General features: G+C 39.9%; 1 protein-coding gene across 13 annotated transcripts in view; it reads left to right on the forward strand.

Moving 5' to 3' along the window:
• Cd200r3 (CD200 receptor 3) overlaps positions 1–20579 on the forward strand; it is a 114770-nt gene that overhangs the window by 12698 nt on the left and 81493 nt on the right. For 6 of the 13 annotated variants that reach the window (XM_011246035.1, XM_011246032.2, XM_011246030.3 and 3 more), the window contains one exon: positions 1435–1540. In XM_011246035.1, the coding sequence (XP_011244337.1) occupies positions 1435–1540 (106 nt within the window). Of the gene's footprint in view, positions 1–1434; positions 1541–4359; positions 7524–8352; positions 9103–9288; positions 11005–20579 lie in introns of those variants that run through there. The other 7 variants (XM_017317152.2, XM_017317154.2, NM_001128132.1 and 4 more) reach the window with 5 other exon arrangements.

Genomic DNA, 20579 nt, shown 5'->3' on the forward strand with positions numbered 1-20579 from the left:
GGATCACAATACTTTATATGAAATGGTCAATTTTTATAAACAAATAAAATGTAATAATGTCTTTCAAACGACTAAGAATTTCATGAGATGTACTTCAGACAGAGGACTCAGAGGATCTAAGCTGGATGTGACCCAAAAAACCTCCTGCTGAGGACTAACTTCCATAGTCACCAAAACTGCTGTGAGCTGCCTAAAGGGGGAGGCAACTGGTAGTACCAACGAGCTGTGAGGCTTATGAACCACAGCAAGGACAAGCAAGGCTGGTCCCTAAGGTGTGATGGTGGCAATCATATTTTGGCAGCAACTAATAGCTGTCAAATTATACTTAAGGCCAACTCAAGAGGAGGAAAATCATGGCTGGTACTAGAGACCTAGCTAACTACTCCAAGTTAGTGAGGCCACTGATGTTAGAGAGAAAACTACCACTGCCCTTCACCTAACCAGCACAATGCCTAAGTTCTAAGTACCTTTACAGCCACCAGTAAGCATGGCTCTTCACCCTTACCCAAGAAGCTTCTACTGGTGATAGAAACCATCCAAAGAGCCACAGATAGACTGCAGAGAACAGTGACCGTAGGATATTAGGTCCCATGGATACATCTACAACACAATTTCTACATGTAATGAACGCTCAGGGAACATTGTCGAAGAGGAGGCAGAAATGTTATAAGAGCCAGAGAAGGAAGAAATCTGTGGGAAGATTGTGTCATCTAGAAATGTCAGAGAAACTTCACCCAGGAAACCTCAACAATATGGCTGCCTAAATAAGTCCTGAACAATAAATATGCAAATATGGAAGAGGGAAACTTCACTGGGCTTCTCCCTTAAACAAAGAACTACAGTTAACTAAAGGTTCTGAGAGTGGGTGAAGCAGTCTCCCCTCAGGGATGGCCCCTAATTGGTTATCCAAGTATCAAGGGGTTGTCCAATATCAAGTCTGAAATCATGTACATGCAAGCAAATCTGAATGAACACAGCAGATTGTATTTACAAATTATGCATAAATAACAATTTAAAAAGAAGAGGCTGGAAGTTTGGGACAGGGCATTAGGAGGCAGGGGCACTTTGGGGAGCTTGGACCAAGGAAAAGGAGTGTATGGAAAGTGTATGGAAATCATGCTATTGGATTTTCATAAGAACAAAATTTGCATGTGAAATTTCCCTTCTATAACTGGGAAGTATTAATAATACTTAGTGTGCATTTCTCCACTTCAAAATACTTGCCAATACCTATCAAGCACAAAAGTTAGACTTGATTCCTAAACTTGATCCTGAAATAGTGGTCTGAGCTATATCTGAATTATAATTGATACAATGGATATTCTGTAAACTTTTGGAACTATTTTACATGATTTTAGGGCTGTTTGCCTCTATTTTCTTGCTAAGAACTGTTATCAAACTGACCAGACGTTTTACTCTTGCCTGTATTTAAAGGTACAACCAGCATCCTGCCTTCCTTGCTGAGCATTCTCTATGTGAAACTGGCTGTAACTGTTCTCATCGTAGGATTTGCTTTTTTCCAGAAGAGAAATTATTTCAGGTAGGAACCGAAAAATAAAATGTTAAGACTCATTAGAGAGAAAACATTGTCACAACTTGGCACTCACAGTGGACTGGGAAAATATGTTATGTGGTCCCGTCGTGGGTGTTCCCCCAGCCCTTCTGCTTCAGGCCATTGTGAACAATGGAACCCAGACACAGGTGCCCACAGCTCTGGCACAAGCTTCTGTCTTGCTACAGTTCTGATCCAGGAGGGACTTATCCTGATCCCGTCTTTGAGGATTCAGTGGTAGAAATGATGTTGCTGAAATTTTATTAGTGTTTGTTTCCCAGTTTCCTAAGTTCTGTGGACTTCTGTTCATTCCTGCTTAATTGTACTTTATGTAATTTGTTTTGTTTTGTTTTTTGTTTTTGTGTATTTCTAGAAATATTCTAGAAAATATTCATATCCAGATTTCTGGAAGCCCATTAGTCTGATGACACAATACAAGAAAACAGCCATTTGCAATCAACTTTCTCATTGAAATCCAGCTTACCTGTCCCTGCTATCTTCATGTTTGTTAGAATTCATTCTGCAGTTGGCAGTCGTGCAGTATGACCATATAGGCAAAAGCTTGGTGCTTACCATGAGATATGCTGTGAATGACCCATCTACTTCCCCACTTCTCAGGCCAAAGGTCTTAGGAAATATGAACAGAAGTGCTGGGTAATTTTACTCCCCTCAAGCCCCCCAGGAATGGCTTCCATTCACTTCTTCCCAGGATCATTTTATATGATCATGAAAGTTGCATTGCCAGGTACCATGACAACAAACAACATTTTCAAATCTGTCACTAGCTGGCCTTCTTTCCTTGCTTGCTTGCTACCAAGTAACATGACAGTTGCCCTTTGTATTAATCATTCAATACATGACTAAGATCCATCTTAAAAAATCATACCTCTGCACTTTAGAAGTTAAAAGTTGATCCCAGAGAAGGCACTGCCAGTATCATGGGGTAATACTGAGATCTCCCCTTACTGTGTAAAGTTGTAGTGTCCAAATTCCCTGTGATGTCTGCATTCTGCCTTATGGGATGGATGGGCACGATGAATCACTGAGGGCAAGGGCAGGACACTGGTAAACCTAACAACTGTAAAGCAAGACCTTGTCTTCACTGGATACACATAGTATTCCAATAATAAGAGTATGTTTTTAGTTAAAAGAATTATATCTTAGCTAAAGTAGCAAGTGATTGGGTTATTTTATTTTTGGTAAACATCCAGGGTGAAAATGAATGCCTGCTATTAGAGGGTACCTGGATGGTAGCCTCAGATGGTAATTAAAATTCAGCCCATGTCATACTCTATTGCAGTGGATGGTGCCAGGGAAGTTGGTAAAAGTGTGTTGCTCTAAGCTTCTTTTATAGTCTCTGGCTCTGATCTCAGAGCAGTTTCTACTCAGCAGGTGACTAGGGAGAGTAGAGGATTGTATGTGGGATACATATGGATCAGGTCTGGAGTAGTAAACATATCTGCTCAGATTCAACTGACTAAAACTTAGTCATATGATCACACTATCTGGTAGGAAACCTAGACAGTGTGGGCTGGTTGACTTAAAGAAAAAGAATTAGGGCTGGTGCATACTTAGCAAATCTCTGCACATAATAAAGAGAAGGTACAGTATTAATACAAAGATTATTGCCTTTTTTAATAGCAGGAAATCACTATATGTCAAGAAGTAAGTAAATTAGTAATTGCCACTCAAACACAGATAAAGTATGATCTCTTTTGCCTCATCTTTCATTGTACTGTTTGATGTTTAAGTACTGATATAAAAAGGAAAGAGATCTAGTAATATAATTCTGTATTAGACTTGAAAAAAACTGAGGCAGAGATTGCAAATTGTTGATTCATTGTCTATCTTCCCTGTTCTTCTTGTGGAAGACAATTCTCTTCATCCCAACTTTCTAGTCACCTTTTAAAAAATAGGCCTCAAAGTTCATTCCATAAAGTGTCTATGGACCCTGTGTATCTACTTCAAACTGTTATTTGGCCAGTGAGAAGATACATAAAGGGCACTGTGCCAATTTTGTGTGTGTGTCTCAAGAGGTCCTGAGTGTTTCTACTTTTCCTCTTATGGGAATTTGAAAGGCTGAGCCTGCTGGAGATCATTATAGAACATAGATGATTTATGTCAGCCCAGACTTTCTTTTTTCTTTTTTTTTCCCATTTTTTATTAGGTATTTAGCTCATTTACATTTCCAATGCTATACCAAAAGTCCCCCATACCCACCCACCCCCAATCCCCTACCCACCCACTCTCCCTTTTTGGCCCTGGCCTTCCCCTGTACTGGGGCATATAAAGTTTGCAAGTCCAATGGGCCTCTCTTTCCAGTGATGGCCGACTAGGCCATCTTTTGATACATATGCAGCTAGAGTCAAGAGCTCCGGGGTACTGGTTAGTTCATAATGTTGTTCCACCTATAGGGTTGCAGATCCCTTTAGCTCCTTAAGCCCAGACTTTCATCTCTCTGTTGAGGCCAGCTGAAGGATCCAAATGTCATCTTTCTCTTAGACACTTGAGCAAACACAATCAAAGATGATCAGACATGAGCCTGTGCTGATCTTAGACAAATGAACAGTCATTGCCATACATTTCCTCTGGTTGGTTATCATGTAGCACATTTGTGGCATTAAGTAACCCCTACATTGGTCAATAACATATCTCCAATTTTGTAAAGATAGATATAGATAGTAGCCTACATCTATTCAGTTTACCGTGCATCTTATGACCCTGATCATTTGCTCTGGCAATGAGATGTGTGATATTTTTAGGACAACCCTCTAAAGAAAAGGAGGGATTTTCTTTTGCTTTCTAAGCTATCTGTGGGACTGCAGTACTGATGTGGTGCCTTGAGGTCCCAGAGCTAACATGAGCAATGGATGACACTGAAGATGGCAGCTCTTAAGTGAAATGAAAAAGAGGAACAATGGAAGGACTTGGGCCTGATGACCATAGAGTTGTCCCACCAGTTGTAGACCATATATTATCTGTTGTCTTGATGTGATAGATAATAAACTATGTTTTTCATGCCACTGCTGCTTTTTTACTTTGCACATAGCTGGGTTTAATTCTAGTTGAAACCAATACTTACCTGGTCAATTGGAAAGTTTACTATCATAAAACTTGATTGTGTTCTACTCATGTACATGGTATCAATTATTCCTGTTCTCCCCTTAAAGGTAATGAAAGAGATAGGAATAATGGATTAGACAGTGACCTCCAGGTTAATATTAGGACAATTGTTGCTTATGTAGGGGTAAGGTGGGCTTGTGATGGGAAAGCATTGAAATATGAGGATGTGAAAAGATGATCCTGTAGTTTAATGATCCCTAGATGTTGCAATCATGCCTGTGCTGCAGGATTGGGGGGAATAAACAGAACCATGGGCTTCCAGAAAGGATGTGAGTAGGAGGGACAAAGGAATTGAAACCAAACTAGACTCCTTCACTTGTCAAAATGACAAATGTTACTTCTCTACTCATCTCCCACTCCCACTGCTATGGTTTTTGATGTGGTGTTAGAACAAAAGAGTAAACCACTATGCAGCTGCCTTGTCCAAGCCCCCACCTTCCCTTCTCTACACAGATGTGAAATAGTTCCCTCTTTGAACACACATGCACATATCTGCACATATATCTGTATATGTGCACACTCATGTATGTTTCTATATTGTGATGCCTCCATGCCAGAACATGTTTATTTCTTTCCACAATACCAGATTTTACTAAATAACATTGGTAGCAGTTTGCCAGGTAGTACCAATTCCCTTGATAACTGACTAAGGCAACCCAATTTATTTTGTTCCAATCTTAACTACTAATATTGACTCTCAGACCATACTTTATATATCATACAGAAAATATATCTATTTTCTATATATTTATGCATCTATATGTATTTATCTGTTTTTATCATCTAGCTACTTATCATCCATTATCTACCTATATAGGTTACAGAATGTGTTTAAAAGGAATAAAAATCTTCAGCAGGCTTTAAGAAATTACAAAGAAGTCTAGTTGACAAGCACAAACGAAAACAAATAGGGATGTCAGAAGATTCTTCAGGGAGAGGAAGTGTCCAGTAACTAACCATTGAAAGCCTGTTGGAGATGCTGCTGTGGCTGCTGTAGGATCAAGTAGTAGAGACAGACCTCAGATGCCTGAGTGGAGCAATCTAAGCAAGGTGCAGGTACAGACCAGGGAGGCAGTAGAGGCCAGAGGTCAAGAGAGATGAATGGATGAACTGATGACAATTAGAATGAACCACATCAGCACTGAGAAACAAGCCAACATGACACCCCGGGCACAGTCAGAAATTATCTGCTTGTTGGTCCCTTGACTCACACCCAGGGTGGTCAGATGACAGGTTGGTGAGGCTGCTATCATCACAACACATTAGGTGTTCTCCTTATGTGGTCCAGGTGAGGATGTATTAACTCTTCCTCAGTCTGGTCCTTGGGCCTGGCTTTCCTGGTGTTACTTTAATATACTTATATGGTCTCAATTGGCTTTGATAAATGTATTGGGTGGTTCTGCTCTTTCCTTTGGGAATAAGTAGGGTAGTCTGATCACAACACAATAATTACACCCAAAAATCAATATGGTCTCCAATGGGACCATATTGGGAGCAAACCACAGTTGAGAACCACTAGATGGTGCTTCGACTTAATCCTTTTGAACATCTTGAAGCAAACCAAAATCAGCATAGCCTCAGACAAAGTAACCCCGCTTTTCCTTAAATTTCCCCTCCATACAAGCCTATATCTTGTTAACTCTAGCTTTTCTTGGGAGGTGTTTGGAATAGTTACAAAAAGAGGCAGAGCTAAACTTCTGCTTTAAGGAGAAAAAGATCTTCTCAGTTCCTAAATGTGTACTGCTGTTTTCACTTAACTTTAGTAGAAACATTTTGCTCACCAAATAAGCTTCAAGGGGATTGTCATAGGTGAGAGAAGGAAGGTCACTACACTGTCTTCATGGTGAAGCCAAGGTTAGTACTCATTTCTTCCCTGTCAGTGTCAATGGCTTCAGATAAAATTAGCTTTTCTTTTCTCCACTTCCTAGGCCCTCCCACATCATATCTAGAGGCACACATGGTATTCTAATGCTGGCAGGAAGCTTCAGATAAATTAGGTCAACTTCCCTTTTTTCTAAAAGAGGAAACCAAGACTCTCAGATTCGGTGGTCATGGGGTGTCACTAAGAAGTCAGAGGCCCTGCTTTACTTCTCCCCAAGAGAAGGGAGATACTTTCTAAGGCCAAGCCAGACAAGAGGAAGAGTTTGGTCAGCTCTATTTTAGATCACATCTTGCTCATGCGGCCCCAAAGCCCCCACCTCCCTCACCTCTCTTGTCTGACTGGCCAAGTTCAAGTGATAGCTCTTTATCTAATTCATGGAAAAGAAGATGTTAAGATACTTATACTGATTAGATCTTGTGTAGAGCTGGGCAGAGCTGGGCAGAGCTGGGCAGAGCTGGGCAGAGCTGGGCAGAGCTGGACAGAGCTGGGCTTAGGATCTATCCTTTACCAGGCATGAGTCCTTATGAGAGAGAAGCCTGAGAAGACCTGGTATACTGTGAAAAAGACAGAACTAGAGGACATGCATGAGTCCTTGCTAATGAAGAGGAAGACAGTAAAACTGAGTTAAAAGATGCATAAAAATCAGACAGTAGGCAAGGTCGGGGAAGATAGGCATAGCAAGAAGAGGGGATGGGCTGTGAGGGTCAGGGTAGGGTCTTCATCAGGGTGATGGAAGCTGTGTTGTTTACTCACATACAGCTTTTGTTTCTTTTATTGGCTATTTTCTTTATTTACATTTCAAATGCTTTCTCCTTTCCAGGTCTCCCCTTCGGAAATCCCCCATCCCACCCTTGCCCCCGTTCCCCTGCCACTATGAGGGTACTTCCTCACCCACACTCCTGCCTTCCCACCCTGGCATTCCACTACACTGGGGCATCGAACCCCCTCAGGCCCAAGAGCCGCTCCTCCCACTAATGTCCAACAAGGCCATCCTCTGCCACCTATGAGGCCTGAGTCATGGGTCCCTCCATGTGTACTCTTTAGTTGTTGGTCCACTCCCCAAGAGCTCTGGGACTTCTGGCCAGTTGACACTGTTGCCCCCACCATGGGGCTTCAAACCCCCTCAGCTCCTTCAGTCCCTTCTCCAACTCCTCCACCAGGGACCCTGTGCTCAGCTCAATGGTTGGCTTGGAGCATCTGCCTCTGATTTTGTCAGGCTCAGGAAGAGCCTCTCAGGAGACAGCCATATCAGGCTCCTGTCAGCAAGCACTTCCCAGCATCCACAATAGTGTCTAGGTTTGCAACTGTATATGGGAGGGATCCCCAGGCAGAGCAGTCTCTGGATGGCCTTTCCTTTAGTCTCTGCTCCACACTTTATCTCCATATTTCCTCCTGTGAGTAGTTTGTTCCCACTTCTAAGAAATACTGAAGCATCCATCCACACTTTGGTCTTCTTCCTTCTTGAGATTCATATGGTCTGTGAATTGAATCTGAGGTATTCTGAACTTTTGGGCTAATATCCACTTCTCAGTGTGTGTATACCATGTGTGTTCTTTTGTGACTGGGTTACCTCACTCAGGATGATATTTTCAAGTTCTATCCATTTGCCTGCAAATTTCATGAAGTCATTGTTTTTAATAGCTGAGTAGTACTCCATTGTGTAAATGTGTAACAGAAGACACTTATTAAGAATACCAACAAGATTTGGCAGATTCAGCTAATCTTAATTAATTTATAAAGTTCTCTGAACAGAATGTTCAAATCTCTTACTGATTCATCCAATGGTGATTTGCAGATCAAATGAGGAACCAACAACATTGGCTCCTACGTAGTGAAGAACCAAAACAGGTTTGTGAGAGGGAGTGGGTCTGATGGTTGAGGCTGATAGAGAGGGAGGGACTTTCTCTCTCAGCTGATGACTTCAGTATTGATCAAGTACTTCTCCCACCATGAAATCGGAATACAATTCTTACTATTAGGCCAGCTGAAGAGAAGGTTTTGAAGACAGTCTTTATCTGGTTATTAATATTCCTCCAAAGGATGTTACGGAAATGCAGAATTTTATCTTTCAGCCCAGTCTATCAGCTTCTAAAGTGTTCTCATGTGTCTACAAGCACACAGGAAAACATTTCATTGCTTTCTTCCTAATCTCATGTCTTCCCCCTCCTCCTTCTCTTCTTCCTCCTCCTCTTCCCCCTGTGTAAGACTCAGAGCTCAATCATAGATAAACACAGACAGGATCCCTCCTCCTCCTCCTCTTCTTCCTGTGTAAGACTCAGAGTTCACATACAGATAAACACAGACAGGATCTCCCCTCCTCCGCTTACTCCTCCTCCTCTTCTTTCTCCTCCTCCTCCTCCTCTTCCTCTTCCTATGTAAGACTCAGCCCACACACAGATAAACACAGACAGGATCCCATTATTAGTATATCTTTCCATTCCAAAGCTCCAGAGATTTAGTCTTCATGAAAGAGAGAAGAAGCAAGCGTTCAGTATGGCAGAGAGAAGCTCTTGGGTGAACGGAGAGTATCTACAACTCTGATCAGGTAAAGAGAGAAAAGATAAAACAAATTATATTTCCAATTGCTGGAATGTTCGCCTGTCGGTAAGAACAGGATCCTGAACCGGAGCCAGAGTTACATGAGAAAGACTGGTCCTATAATGCTGTCTGTGCCATTGGGTTTACATGATGTAAAAGCTTGAGTACATCACACTTTCTCTTCTGAAAACAGAGTGCCAGAAGGCTCCTGAGGAGAGTGGTCTGTGGTTAAGATGAGATTTACCACCATCTGAAAGACATCTTGTCTACCGCGCAGCGTGCTGAGATTCCGAGAAGCAGCCACAGAACCTACTAGGAAGACAAATCTGATGTGGTTGTCAATCCTTTCAATGGACCTGAGTACTTCTATAAACCCGAGTGAGGTTGTGCTGGACCCAGGAGCCAGGCTAGGTCATATATGTTGATTTTTGCTGCAAGACCTCATGGTTTATCTACAAATCCTAAATTCTTTCACTTCCAGTTTTAAAACTTTTGGCCCAAGCATTTTATCCACAGCATAACACCTTTAAAGAAACTCTCCCACGGAAACTGCTGGTTCCATGGAATGGAAAATTGCAACATGGTTTACAAGACAGTGCAAACCAAGCAGCATTCCAAGATATGAGCTTCAGAAAGTTACAGGAACTGTCTTGGGACGAGAAAGAAGGATTAAATAGTTCCCAGTCCAGCAAGAAGCATCTGTCTTTTGTCATTTTCTCCACGTAACATAAAATGTGCAGCAGAAGGCAGTCATGCCAACAGGGGTGAGGAAGGTCAGTTGTTGGTAACATTTTCCACTGATCTCTTACAACTGAAACCTCAAATCCCATTACAGTCCAACTGCCTGTCAGCTATGATACTGACTGATGCAGGCCAAGGTGGCCCATCCCTTTCCATCAATTAAAAAAAAAAAAAAAGGAAAAGTTGTAAAGGTACGCTTTTACAACACATGTGAAGTAATATTCAGCCTATACGTTAATAGTCAAGGTAGTGACAAATTTAAAGATATAATTTTTATAAATCAAATTATACTATTAATAATTTTGGTGGAATCCACAGTTGAGAGGAGGAAAAGGACGCTCAGCATCTGATGAAAATACAGGCAAAGAGAGCAGAGAACAGGCTGAGCTATCAGTCCTACCTTCAGTATGTACTGAATGCAAGCATTCACATGCACTAGAGTTAAATGTTACAGCTTTATTTATAACAGCAAAGGGGGAGGGCAGCCAGGGTTTGATCTCAGTATCACACATATCATTTTTAAGAAGGATATAATGTTATGAAGTAACCATAAAGTTATTTTTATTGTTACTTTGTAACTATAATTCTGCTACTGTTATGAACTGTAATATAAACATCTGTGATTTAGATGATCCCCGTGGAAGGGCCCTTCAGCCTCCAGATTGATAGCCAATGGGATAGGGGCTACCATGAGAAGACTTCAAATATAGCTGATGTTGCTGACCAATATGACCTGCAAGAGTCTATTTTTTTACTTCATTTTTTTCTCCACGTAGGTAGGTCATTCTCTGGCCTGCCTGCAGATTTATTTAGCAGCCTAACAATATCAGAACTTATGAAAGTTTGTAATTAAGATTTAATTAAAGGCATATGAGAAGAAAAATGAAGCAGCCAAGATCGGCCCTGGATATGTTTCCTTAATTATTTTGAAAAACAACATAAAGTCTGATATTTATGACTAGCTCATAAACTTTTATATCTAGTTTCGACTCCAAGCACATTGCAGTGTGGGCCCCAGAACTAATTCTGTGCTCTTCGTGGTTCTTCTTTAGCTGGGAAGGCTTTAAAATTGTGTTCCTTTTCTTTTATAGATGCTTCTGTTTCTTGAAGTTTGGGAAAGATTTTAAAATTATTTTTAGCATAATAAACATTTAAGCATAAACCTACAGAAGGGGAAGTGTATAGACTGTGGTCCATTTAGTTTGTAAGTCACTAACAGTTGAGAACCCTGAGCTGTGGGTTCCCACTGATGTTCCTGCCTAAAATGGGTTAGAGTCTGTGCCCTTTTGTCTTAATCTTTTCATTTCAAAACTCATCTTTTTCTTTCCCATTTAGTTGTAGCTTAGAAGACAGATCCGGTCAGCCAGAATGAGACATTTCCTGTTAGCATCAGATATTTGGATATCTCTAGCTCTTCTCATGTGACTTTTGTTCCACCTCTTATGATTCAGTATGCATATAGTGATATACGCAGTATGCAATAAGAATCAGTTTGGAGGAATATTGGATACCTCATAGGATGTCAGCCACAAGAAATGAAGAGGAAAAAGCAGTCTATTGAGGAAAGGCACTAATGCCACAACTCCCGGCCCACAGATAAAGCCATAGATTACAATGATGCCACAGTGTCATTGGGTACTGGACAGCTCCCCTCATCTTATCATCTGTATCCTTGGTTCTTGATTCAGGGTCCCAGATGGGCAAGTGTCTGGAGTACAAACCCCAGCTCTCAGAAAAATGTGCAAAGTAAATAATTGTCTTTCCTGTCATAACAGAAGGAACATTCAAAGGCCAATTATGCTTGTCACAGTGATTAAAGGACAGTGTTTTTGAACCCACGATTCTGAGAGACTTGTAAACAACAGCTCTAAATACTGATTTTAATGTTCTTACCTGAGAATATTAGTTTTCTATTGCTGAATAACCAAGTAGTCCTAAATTTAGTAATTCAAGATAAAAAAGAAAAAGATTTATTATTTCACATGGGTTCAGGAATTCAGGATCTTCTCATCTGATACTTCTGAGCTCCTTTAAGACATCAGCTGTAGTTATATGAAGGCATAAACTGGACTTCAAGACCAGTTCTGAAGATGGCTCACTCACCTGCTGTGAAGTAGTGACCCGTGCTCCCTGCCGTATGTCGCTCATCCCAAGCCCAAGTGCTTTCAGGCTTGGACACATTTAGTGATCCAGCAGTGAGCAGAGCAGCCACTGAAATGTCTTCAGCAACAGTTCAGCAGGGTTCTGTTGTTTGTTCTGCTGGTTATACAGCTCAGTACTGGTCAGTACCAGATAGGACTGTACTGGGACATTGACACAGGGGTTTAAGATAGAAACATGGGTTTGATTTCATAATCATAGTGGGAAGTCAGATTGATCCACCAACCATATGTTTCTGAGATCTATAGATTCACTTGTGATGAGATAAACATTTGAAACCAATAAGGCTTCTTGAAAAAGTTAAGTTTGAAGGATTAAACAAAGCCTAGAAATTCAAAATATATCAAGTAGATTCAGGAGTCATTTTCAACTGAAGTCAACTTGGAATCTCTTCACTAAAAGATCCTTTTTATGACTCTGCCAGAGTTGTCAGAATGAAATGAAAAATTGGAAAATTAAGGAGATTTGCAGCATTATTTGGCAGATCAGTAAGCTTTAAAAAAAAACTAAATTCATTTTGCTTAGAATTAAAAGGAGTCATGCAGTTTGAGGCACACATCTTAAATGACAAAGACCATTATTTTTCATGTTCTTCACTCTTGTCTATATGTAACTCCACTTAGTTTGACAGAGTCACTTTGAATTCTATTGCTGTCATAAAATCAGTAGAGAATGAAGATAATTTGTGTGAATTTTTCCTACGTAGTGTATTTTGGATGATGTCACAGAATAACTATAGTTATTATACATGAAAAAATTTAATACAATTTTGGTTGCCAAGGATGTCTGAAGAGTCTCTCTCTCTCTCTCTCTCTCTCTCTCTCTCTCTCTCTCTCTCTCTCTCTCTCTCTCTGTCTCTCCAAGAGGCTTCACCTTTATGATGTGATCAATTTCTTAATGTTTTCTTTCTAAACTATCAGTTTTGGGAGTTAAAATTTCTACATATGGCCATGAGGTGGTTGCACATACCCACACCTTTAATCCCAGGACTTGGGAGGCATGGGTAGGTGAATATCTGTGACTTCAAGACCAATCTAGTCTACAGAGCTTAGCTCTAGGATAGCATGGGCTGTTTCACAGAGAAACTGTCTCAAAAAAAAAAAAACCCCAAACACACACACACACACACACACACACACACACACACACACACAGAGAGAGAGAGAGAGAGAGAGAGAGGGGGGGGGGCATTCAACCTATAAACTTGAGGACAACGCAGTCTACAGTACACATCTGTTTGGTTTTAAGTAAGCAGTGTTGCATCTGATATGGGAAGAAACAAATAATGAAGGAAAGAAAGAAAATGCTTCCCAGTCCTCAGCCTCACATGGGCGTAGACAATGGGAACCAAGTTTCAAGGGCAGGCAGACTTGTTTTCTAGTCCAACAAGGGGAGGGAAATTTATTGAGGTCAAGGGTATGCCAAAAATTTCAGCACTTCAAATCAACTATCAAACTAGGAGTGTCCCCAATGCTAAAACAGGGTATACTAGAATGTCCTGTGAAAGTTCATGGTGGTTATAGAGTACAAGGAGACCTTCTTGAATGAACTGAAAGATGGCTTATGTGGAACTTGCATCAGCCACATACTACAAGATATTCTTGCTAGCTTGTGGAGTTTATTGTTAACTATTTAGACAAGTCTGTTTTTGCCTTATTACTAAATCTTTGGTGTGTGGCAGTAGGACACCGTGGCAATCATCTTGATAGCAGAGCTATCTATCCATCTATCACAATAAAAGAGGCAGATAATCAACACATCATGTAAGACCTGGACCTTTCATGATGGGGACTTTTAGAAAATTTCTGATATGGTATAATGTTCACAGTAATCACAAGGTAAACATAATAATGGACAAGTCTGAGCTTCATCCAGACACAGAACTTGTTAGCCCATCTTTGAAGGCAATATTCTCAGAACAGAGATAACCAGTCCCATTAGACATTAGAGCCAAAGAAAGTCTTCCAAAGTATGAAATAGACCAGAACTAGATGATCTACAACCTTAAGGATTAGTTAGGAAAAGGAGACAGAAGTCAATATTCATTGACACAACCCATTTAATTTACCTTAATCACATCATTACTCTGATGAGGCCAGATGTTTTCATCAGTTTCACAATCAAGAACACTGAAGTTCCAATAGAAGTGGTAGGGTACAGGCTGTACCACAGAGTTCCTCCACAATACTCGTCCCTTCTAGATTTTCTTCTTCAAAAGAATATGGAAGAAGACATCCCCAGAAGGAATGGAAAATCGACTTGACAATCAGTAAAGAAAGAAATAAGGTTCACAAATCATAACACCCTACTTCTGAAGACACATCTCACCACACCACACAGAGAAAGCTGACTGGGACTAAGTTAGAATCTTCCTCAATACTTGGTAGCTTTCATATTCCTAGGACATCTAATTTAGGATAATGGGGGAGAATTGCAGTCTTGTAGAAAACAAAGGAAGATTTTTATGAACCACCGTATATGGTTGATAGGTTATGTAGCTACTCTAATGTATTATAGAGGGGCCCAAAGGAAGTGGATGATGATTTCTCTTCACTTTGAGACTGACTGAAGGAAGAAAGGATGCTACTCTTTAAACTCTGCTTTATTCCTATGACCTCTTTTGAACCTCTAATTCTTCAAAATGGCAGTCTCCTGACATGAAAGAAGCACTGACGGATAGCATCACATGCTTCTAGAGGGGAAAAACCTTGGCCCTTTTCTTTAGTATGTCTTGTGACAGCCTGGCATACAGGATGAACAACAATTACTTTTTAAATAAACGGGTCGAACAGGCATCTAAAGGCTCTGCTAAAAATAAAAATTGGCCTTGTCTCTGTGGGTCTACCTCTGTGGTCTCATTGTAAGCATATGTTTCATATCTTAAGCTGTTTGAGACATGTGGTCTGGTTTAATAATTTCAACAAACTGGAATGGAAAAAAATGCAACCAAAAACCTTAAAGAATTTGTCTAAGAATGGCAGTTGAACACATTCAGGCTGTGAAGCGACCAAACTGTAGACTCAGGAATAACTAGGATTTATTCAGTGAGGGTATATAGCCCATGACTACACAGTGGACTCTTCTTGATTTGTACCTTAACCCGAGAGGAACCAAGACCATCTTGCTGAGTATTGTTGTAACATTTAGAATTTCCTCCCATCCTTTTTGGCACAAAATATTAAAGAGATCCAAGCCAAAGTTTACTACATTTCTGTCTTCTGGGGAGTAGATACAACTCCTGATTGTTAAAATTTAGGATGCAGGTAGACCATTTGATACTTTGTGCTGGCTAAGAAAGGTATTGGCAAACAAACCAAGATGACTCTTCAAATTCAGAGTTCAAGTGCTGTCGAGTTGTGAGTGCAGAAAAGTGCAGAGTTTAAAAAAAAAAGCCAGTCAAAGGAAAGCTTGAAACCCTTCTAGTGCTGAGTAGGGGTTCTGATAGTCACAGAAGCTCAATACAAGCATGTTCGCTTATCTGTACTTAGCATTGCAATGCCATCTGTGTTACTTAACTTTCTGTAGTGGTGATAAAATCCCTAAGAAAATCAATTTAATATTTGATTTTGGCTCCCAGTATCAGAGGGTTTCACAGTCACTGCCCCTGTTGATCTGGGCTTATGACAGTATTGTATGTCACAATAGTAGGACCACGTGGTGAAGGAAGACTGTGTACTTATGTCAGCTAGGAAGGGGGCAGGTACAAATGAACATAGGAATCCCTAATCCCCTTACAAGTCCCTATCCTAAATCCACTATGTTTTACTTTTTAAAGGGTACATCACTCCCTTCCCCCAATAGCACCACAGGATGGGAATTAAGCTTTTAGCCTATGGACCTTTGAAGGCACATATAGAGTCAAACCATATATGACTATCCATGAAATACTAGCCTACCAAGCAGGTGGTCAGAAAGTATTCAGAGTACATTATTGATCTCAGGATGTTTTGATTTTTTTTCTCATAGCATACGAAGAACCTTTAGTTTTATGTCATCTTAAAATACTTTATAAATAGAAATGAAGTTCTGACAATGGTTTGATGTTGGCCTTTTGTGCTTTTCCTTTTAGTAGATTATCAGGGGAAACTGCTAGAATTTGTTTACAAAACTGCCACCACAGAAACCACATAGCCTAATGAGAGGCACCTCAACTGAAACCCCAGGTTTCTCCAGCCCTATGCTCTATCTTAGTCTGCTGAGCTGTGAAGTACAGAGGTTAAATGAGCCAATTTTTATCTAAGTCACTCCTACTCTGAGGGTCTAGGCTTTCATGCAAACTGAGTAAGATTACAAATATTCACCTGGAAGGAAAATCTGAACCCAAAGTTAATGGTATTTAGATTTGATTTTCATAGCTGGGGATGGTACATTCCTATAATCCCCGTACAGGGAAGGGGGATAGTGAATTTGAGGCTACCCTGGATTACACAGGGAGACCGTATATCAAAAATAAATAAATAAAACAACAACATAAACCCCAACTTCAGCTTCATTTCTTCAGCTCTATAGAGTGGAGAAGAGTGTCTGTCACTTAATTACAACAGTGATATGAGATTAGATATTTCTTCCCAATTTTTTGATAAGTTGCTGCAAAATACATTATTATTAGTTGGTTAAATAAAACTAAAAGTGGAAAAAATGCTCCTTTCCTAAGGTTTTAATATAATCAAAAGCTTTAATGAAACAAATAATAGCGTCTATGTAGGAACGTGAAAAATAACTTAAAACAATAAAGTTGTGTGGAGCGTGGTGGCACATGTCTTTAATCCCAGCACTTGGGAGGCAGAGGCAGGAGGATTTCTGAGTTCGAGGCCAGTCTGGTCTACAAAGTGAGCTCCAGGACAGCCAGGGCTATATACAGAGAAAAACCTGTCTCAGAAAAAAAAAAAAAAAAACCAAGCAAAAAAACAAGCAAACAAACAAAAAAACAATAAAGTTGAAAAAGGACTTACTACATGTTAAAGGGATTTTATAAAAATAAAAGTGCAAATACAATTTTTTTACTTTTATTTTGTTTATCTGGAGGATTAAATTGATGCATTTTTGTATATTGAATCATCCCTTTATCTGAGATGAAGCCTATTTGACCATGGTGTATGATGTTTTTGATTTTTGGAATTGGTATGCAAGCATTTTATTGAGGATTTTTGCATCAATGTTCATGAAGAAAATTGGTCTGAAATTCTTTTTCTTTGTTGAGTCTTCGTGTGGTTTATGTATCAGAGTGACTGTGGACTCATAAAATGAATTGGGCAGTTTTCCTTCTGTTTCTATTTTGTGGAATAGTTTGAGGAGTATTGGTATTAGCTCTTCTTTGAAAGTCTGTTAGACCTGTGTACTAAAACCATCTGGCCCTTGGCTTTTTTTGGGGGGTGGGGGTGGGGTGGGGGTGATGTGGGAAATATAAACAAACAAACAAACAAAAAACCTGGCACATTCTGTGCTTGTGTCTGCAACTCTGCCTCAGCCGTCTGGTCTGTCTGCTCTTATCTTGTGGAGATTCTCTGGCCAGAAGATCCCAAAGCATCTCCACACAGTTCACTAAGTTCCCACGGACAGGTTGCTACCAAGCCAATACCATGTTTCAAATACCCCATGGCCTTTGTGATGTACATCAGGCAAAACCCACACTTTGCTGCCTGAAGGAAGATACAACACAAACTTAGTTCTAAAATAACAGTAACTCAATTGCTGGGTGCAAGAACTAAAATCCTCATCTAATAAGCCTTATTAAATCTAAATCCTCCAGTGACAATTCCTGACAGATCTGCCATTGAAACTGGGAGACACTCATAATTATATCTTGTCCTCTTGCTATCCCAGTCCAAAAGGACCTAACTCTCTCCTGCTTCCTCTCTTCCTCCTCCAACCTGGAAGTCCCTCCTACTCGCCCAGTGATTGGCTCCTTTATTCATTAGGGGATTGGTTTACAAGAGCAGCACCAGGCCCATCCACAACAGGGCGGCTTTTGATGGCTACTTATATTTCTTCAGGAGTTATAGGACTATTTAAATTGTCTACTTTATCTTGATTTAGCTTTGGTAAGTGGCATCTATTAAGAAAATCATCCATTTCATTTAGATTTTCCAGTTTTGTGAAGTACAGGCTTTTGAAGTAAGACCTAATGACTCTTTAGATTTCCTCTTTGTTATTATTTCTCCCTTTTCATTTCTTATTTTGTTTATTTGGATATTGTCTCTCTGTCGTTTGTCATTGAGTAAAGAGTTATTCAGTTTCCAAATGTTTGTAGTCTTTCTGTTGTTTCTGTTTTCGTTGTTGAAGTCCAGATTTAATCCATGGCAGTCTGATAAAATACAAGGGGATATTTTGATTTTCTTGTATCTGTTGAGTTTTGCTTTGGGATCAAGTATGTGGTCAATTTTGAAGAAGGTTCTATGAGAAAAACATATATTCTTTTGTATTTGAGTGAAATGTTCTGTGGATATATGTTAGGTCTATTAAATTCAAAATGTCTATTAGTTTCATTATTTCTCTGTTCAGTTTCTATCCATTGAGGAGAGAGGGGTTCCATGTATGATTTAAACCTCGGTCATATTTCTTTTATGAATGTGAGTACCTTTGCATTTGGGTCATAGATACTTAGAATTGAAAAGTCATCTTGGTGGATTTTTTTTCCTTTGGTGAGTATGAAATGTCCTTCTCCATCTCTTTTCATTAATTTTTATTGGAAGTCTTTTGTATTAGATCTTAGAATGGCGACTCCAGCAGAGGGGGGGGATACTAATAGAAGGAATTTAGGTCATTGGCATGTGCTCTGGAAGTGGATATTGGGACCCTAGCCTTCCCTCCACTCTTTGTTCCCCAGTTTCAATGAAATAAATACCTATCTGCATCTTACAGTCCTGCACCTTGATATACTGTGCTACAGACCAACACGAACGGAAACCTCTACAACCATGGGCTCTTTCATACGATTTCCTTGGGTATTTTCTCATGCCAATAGAAAATTGATGAATGAAGATCTGATTCAAAAAGGAACAGTACAGTCATACTGAGGGGCAGGAAACAACAATTAAAAATGAAAGGTAGATATCTGTAAAGAGATGCATAAGTATCTCTAAAAATATGACCAAGGGGAAAAAACTAGTTATAAAATCACGTAAGTACTTTTTGACGAATACCCATTAAAATGAACATCTCTCATATTATACGTGTTGGAAAAAACATTTCAGAAAGTCCACAATTAACTTGTATCAGTAGTCACCTTTGAGAAAGTAGAGGCAATGAAGAAGACTTAAGATTTATCTGTTGTATTAAAATTTTTGGTAAGAATGAATCCACAGGGCCCATGAGATGGCTCTGTGGTTAAAGGACTTGCCATGCATGGCCGGTGACCCAAGTTTGAGATCCATAACCTATGTAAAAAGTTGTGTGGTTTTGTGTATCTGTAATCCCAGCATTCCTAGCAAGGAAAAACAGACAGGAAAATTGCACAGAGGTACATGGGTCACCTAGCCTGGAATATGTAATATGGTAGAGAAGAGAGACTCTGCCTCGGGTAGAGGGAGAGAACTGGTTGCTGAATGTAGTCTGACATCTACACAGCCATTATGACACAGGGGTTTTCAGTTTCTCATAGACACACACACTCTCTCTGCCATTCTCTCTCTCTGTGTATGTGTTGTATATGTCTTTCTCTCTCACACACATATGCATATACATACACGAAGAGTAAAATTTTAAAAAGAATGTATAATGTTTTTACTTAGACATTAAAGAGGGGTGCTTTAATTTTCTTTTAATAATTGAAGATCATAAGGCCAATTTCCTCAAACATTTACTCTTCAATGAAGCTAAAATCTGAGTTATTTTATTACAGTCTTTGTTATTTAAGCTTTATGCATATCAAATGTGCTAAGTTGCCACCCAAATGATTGATCTGATCTCCTGAAGAACCTGGGCTTTCCTGAGTCTCATTGTTTAACTTACCCAACAGTGAGACAGACCACATGGCCTTGAAATTCTTTGATGTCTCAAGTGTTCAGAGACTGTGACTCAGACTCTGTTCCAGTGAAGGGAGTTTGAGGATTTCTATGGTGGCAGAATTCTTCCATCTCATTACACTTAAAAGCACAAGGTTATAGAAACCACTGTCACTTCTCATAGGTAGATATTTACCTTAACCACAGTTTGTATATGGACAGAGCAGATTAAAATACCAGAGTCTGGCTATAATTCTTCCACTGGAATATGCTGAAAAGTCTATCCTTTTCATCAAATGTTAGCAATTTGGCAAAGCACAACCACAAGCTTAACAATGGTTGCAACAGAAAAAAAAACAAAAAAGAAAATGAATGTTGACAACATGCAGTGTCACCAAAAATCAGAAGGGGGAAGATATTTTGTATATTAAGAAAATAAGAATCACAGGCACTGAGACTGCTCAGTGGATAAAGGTGATTGCCACCAAACTGGGAGACCTGAGTTCTCTCTCTCTCTCTCTCTCTCTCTCTCTCTCTCTCTCTCTCCCTCTCTCCCTCTCTCCCTCTCTCCCTCTCTCCCTCTCTCCCTCTCTCCCTCTCTCCCTCTCTCTAGAATGAAACAAATACACACAGAAAATAA

This window comes from Mus musculus, chromosome 16 (assembly GCF_000001635.26).
Source record: "Mus musculus strain C57BL/6J chromosome 16, GRCm38.p6 C57BL/6J".
Classification (NCBI taxonomy): domain Eukaryota; kingdom Metazoa; phylum Chordata; class Mammalia; order Rodentia; family Muridae; genus Mus; species Mus musculus.